The sequence below is a fragment of the Buceros rhinoceros genome, unplaced genomic scaffold (assembly GCF_000710305.1).
Source record: "Buceros rhinoceros silvestris isolate BGI_N320 unplaced genomic scaffold, ASM71030v1 scaffold27252, whole genome shotgun sequence".
Taxonomy (NCBI): Eukaryota; Metazoa; Chordata; class Aves; order Bucerotiformes; family Bucerotidae; genus Buceros; species Buceros rhinoceros.
The window spans coordinates 1-3,617 of NW_010397547.1; the positions used below are offsets into that span (position 1 = coordinate 1).

The window sequence follows — 3,617 nt, forward strand, 5'->3', positions numbered from 1 at the left end:
GTGCCCCGGGGCTGCTTCCCCGCCCTGCACGGCTCCGGAGGGCTCGCCTCCGCTCCCCGGCCGCCCCGTGCCTCTCTGCTGCAGTCCGTGCCTGCTGAAGGCCCTGCTAGGGTGGAAATGCCACCATTCATTCCTTCATCGTCACCCGCGGGCTTATTCCTCGCCACCGGGCTGCCTGTTGCTGTCCAGCGCGGTCGGTCCGTGTGCCCGGCTCCAGCAGAGCCTGGCAGAGCGGCTTTCAAAGACAGGCGGTGGGCCTGGGGACAGGGTGAGCTGTGAAATTGCTCTGGGAAACCACTCTGCAGCACTGGAACTGCCACGTACCCCCTGGGTGACAAGCAAGTTGCTTTGCTGAATGCCAGCTCCTCGGCCAGCCCTTCCAGCAGGCTGCGGGTGCAGAGGAACCTGACGCCTCGCTGTCCTGAAGCAAGACTGATGTTCTTCTGGAAGGAGATGCAGCCTTTGGTAGGCAGGGACGAGCAGCACAGCACGCAGCACATTTTGCAGAGGTTCCCACAAAGCGGACTGTGCGCCACAGCCCTGGCCGAAATCCATCGCGCTTGAAGTCCTGTGCTTTGAATTTTCTACTCTATCCGGTAAACAAGTAGCAACCGATGAACTTCTCAGTGATGTACTCCTTGACATCAAAGCAGGGACCCGCTGTGCTCAGGCAGCAGAGGAAGTACAGGCGGGTTTCAGTTCCCGTAGCTGAACACGGGCCCTAGAGCTGAGTCTCCTCAACCCTTCCACCTGTGGCACAGCCTGCTCCTCTGTGTGCACACAAAACCTCAAAACCAAACCAGCAGCTGCCATCAGTTACTGCCCGTTTCATATCACTCCCGTGTGCTGGAGCAGTCGTGGAGGTACGGACCCCTCCTGAGGCAATTACTCACAGCAGCAGGTCGAACGTGCCTGGGCCTGGCGGAGGGCTGCATCCACAGGCAGCACGGGGAGGTCTGGAGAGGAGGAGGTTTTGCTGTGTTCTTCCTCTGCCCCCACAGGAGCTGGCTTTCCAGCAGCGCTGCCCCCTTGGCTTGCCAGCCCCTGGGTGGACAAGGAGCGTGAGCAGACCTGGGCACGGTCTCCAGCAGTGCCCGCCCCTCAGCGGGTATAAATGTCTCTAACTCCTACCATCTGGTTCTAGCTGTGCCATGACTCCACGCCTCAGACGCCTGTGGAGGGGCCATCCTCTTGCCAAGGGAAAATGAGGTCTGGAGTGCAATCTCTGCTACAGCATCGTTCAGCCTTGCTGTAGCCCCTGGCAAGGAAAAAGCAGGCTGGACTTGGTGTCTCTCCAGGAGGAGAGTTCCCCAGATGCACAAAAGCGTGGAAAAGCACTGGGATTTTTTATTTTTCCTGTTGATGCATCTTTCATCCTGGGAAAGAGGATTTCTAGTGGAGCTGTTGAGCCCCACATGAACAAGGTCATCTGCCAGACTGGCTGCCTAACACCAAAATACCACAGGTCAGGTAGAGGTCTGCTTTGAAAGAAAAAGCCACCGAGAGCCTGTGTGAGACCTAGAGCTGTCTCCTCTGCCCGGGCTGAGCTGCTGAGCAGTGACGGGTTCCAGGGACAGCAGAGCCTCGAAGCGAGGTGCTGGCATGGCACCAGGAAACCTGACTGTTCCTAGTCCAGCTCCTGGGGGAAGGGTGGTGGTCCTCAATCCGTCCTCATCTCACCGACTCCTTCTGCTCCCATCCCAGTTTGTCGCCCAGCTGCTGGGGCTCCTGATCAGCGTGGTCAGCTCCATCTTCTGTGGCCACCTGGGGAAAGCCGAGCTGGACGCTGTGACGCTGGCTGTGTCTGTATGTATTACTCCAGTTCCCCTCTGATTTAAAACATACAGATTATGTGTCACCAAAAGGAGGGGGGAAAAAAAAAAAGGCAACCCAAACCCATAGGAATGTGGCACTGGTTGTGGTGCTTTAGATATTCGCCTCTTGCTAGAGGATCCTTTTCCACACCAGAGGAGAGAAGAGGCTATTTAGGTAAAAAGAATGTTATTCTGAGAAATGGAGAAGGGCTGGAAACTTCCCAAAAACTCGTAAGCAGACCTGTCTGCCCACCCAGCTGGGAGGGACCCAGTGCTTTGGGCCAGGTCCCCTGTCGCCCTCCCTTGCAACCCAAGTCCCTTGTCTCTCCTCCAGGTTATCAACGTGACGGGCATCTCCATCGGGTCTGGTTTAGCCTCAGCATGCGACACGCTGATGTCCCAGGTCGGTGTGAGCTCCCCATTCTTGTGTCTCGCCTCCTGTGCAGCGTGACCTGGGCACAAAGGGTGGGAGGATGGCAGCTGCCAGCCAGGCACAGGGCTACAGATGTGCTGGCTGGAGCCTGCTCCCTCCCTGCAGCTCCCCCCGCAGTGCCAGGGCAGCACAGGACTGTGCCGTCCACCTGAGAGCCAGTGACACCCCACCAGCCTGGCGCTGGTACCACAGCGGGGCATGGGAAATGCCTTTAATCAGCCCGCTGCTGCCCTGGCTCCTGAGCACCCGCCCAGACCCTTTGGTTCCCCGTGACACTCGCCTCGCTCCTCTCTCCTGACTCAGACATACGGTGGCAAGAACCTGAAGCAAGTGGGCACCATCTTGCAGCGGGGGATCCTCATCCTGCTGCTGTGCTGCTTCCCTTGCTGGGCACTCTTCATCAACACCGAGCAGATCCTCCTGCTCATGCGACAGGATCCCGAGGTCTCCAGGTCAGGGGCGAGGCTGAGTCCTTCGGGACCAGACATCTGGCTGGGTTGCCACGTAGCAGTTTTGAAATCAGGGCTCTGTGGAGCCTGAGCGCAGCGCTGCCTGGCTTGGCTCTTGCTTTGCTGTGTGATTAACTGGGGAAACAACTCTCTTTCCAGGTTAACTCAGGTCTACGTGATGATCTTCATTCCAGCGCTTCCTGTAAGTTGCTGCTAAAGCTGTTAGAAGCTCCGTATCCCTCAGCAGCGTTACGGGAAAGGTGGGAGGGCCTCTGCTGCGAGGAGGTTTAGGGTTTTGCGACATGCCCCTTGATCTTGGGCCTTAACAGATGCGTATTGGCCAGCAGCTGCTGGACCAGCAAACACGTTCTCTTCCATCTTACTGTGCAAAGGCTTTTACCGTGGGCCACGTCTCTGCACAACACCGAACAAGTGATGGACATTGGAACCAGGGGCTCCAGGGCTCGCACCGAGCTCGGAGATAAAGGCTGCAGCTTGCTGTTCGCACCCACTCGGGGCTGCTGCGCTCTTGCCTAGTTACTCTGACTCCTACGACAGGGAGCAGCACCCCTGGGGAATAGGGGCCTGTAGATGAATCCTTTCTTCCAAGATTTCCAGGCTCTCTCGTGCCGACAGGGACATGTAGGAGATTTTCCCATGGGGAAACTGATCTCTCTTCCCAGTGGGAATGAGAGGTGCCTGTTGTTCCTCTTGGCTTTGGGTGCAGCCCGTGCTGGCAGATGCCCCGCTTCAGCCAGACCGCAGGAGCAGGGTGTCAGGCTGCGTGCCAGGCTGGGGCACCCTGAGAAGGCGATGTGGGGAGCGGAGGGCAGGACATGTCTGTGAGCGGGGAGCGGAGGGCAGGACGTGTCTGTGAGCGGGGAGCGGGGGGCAGGACGTGTCTGTGAGGGGGGGGCGGAG

The 3,617-nt window shown here is 58.4% G+C and overlaps 1 protein-coding gene across 1 annotated transcript in view; it reads left to right on the forward strand.

Moving 5' to 3' along the window:
• Positions 1–1,704: 1,704 nt before the first annotated feature.
• SLC47A1 (solute carrier family 47 (multidrug and toxin extrusion), member 1) overlaps positions 1,705–3,617 on the forward strand; it is a gene marked incomplete at its 5' end in the record, with an annotated part of 7,035 nt that continues 5,122 nt past the window's right edge. The window contains 4 exons of the mRNA XM_010146303.1: positions 1,705–1,806; positions 2,149–2,217; positions 2,551–2,699; positions 2,856–2,898. Of these exons, the coding sequence (XP_010144605.1) occupies positions 1,705–1,806; positions 2,149–2,217; positions 2,551–2,699; positions 2,856–2,898 (363 nt within the window). The remainder of the gene's footprint in view (positions 1,807–2,148; positions 2,218–2,550; positions 2,700–2,855; positions 2,899–3,617) is intronic.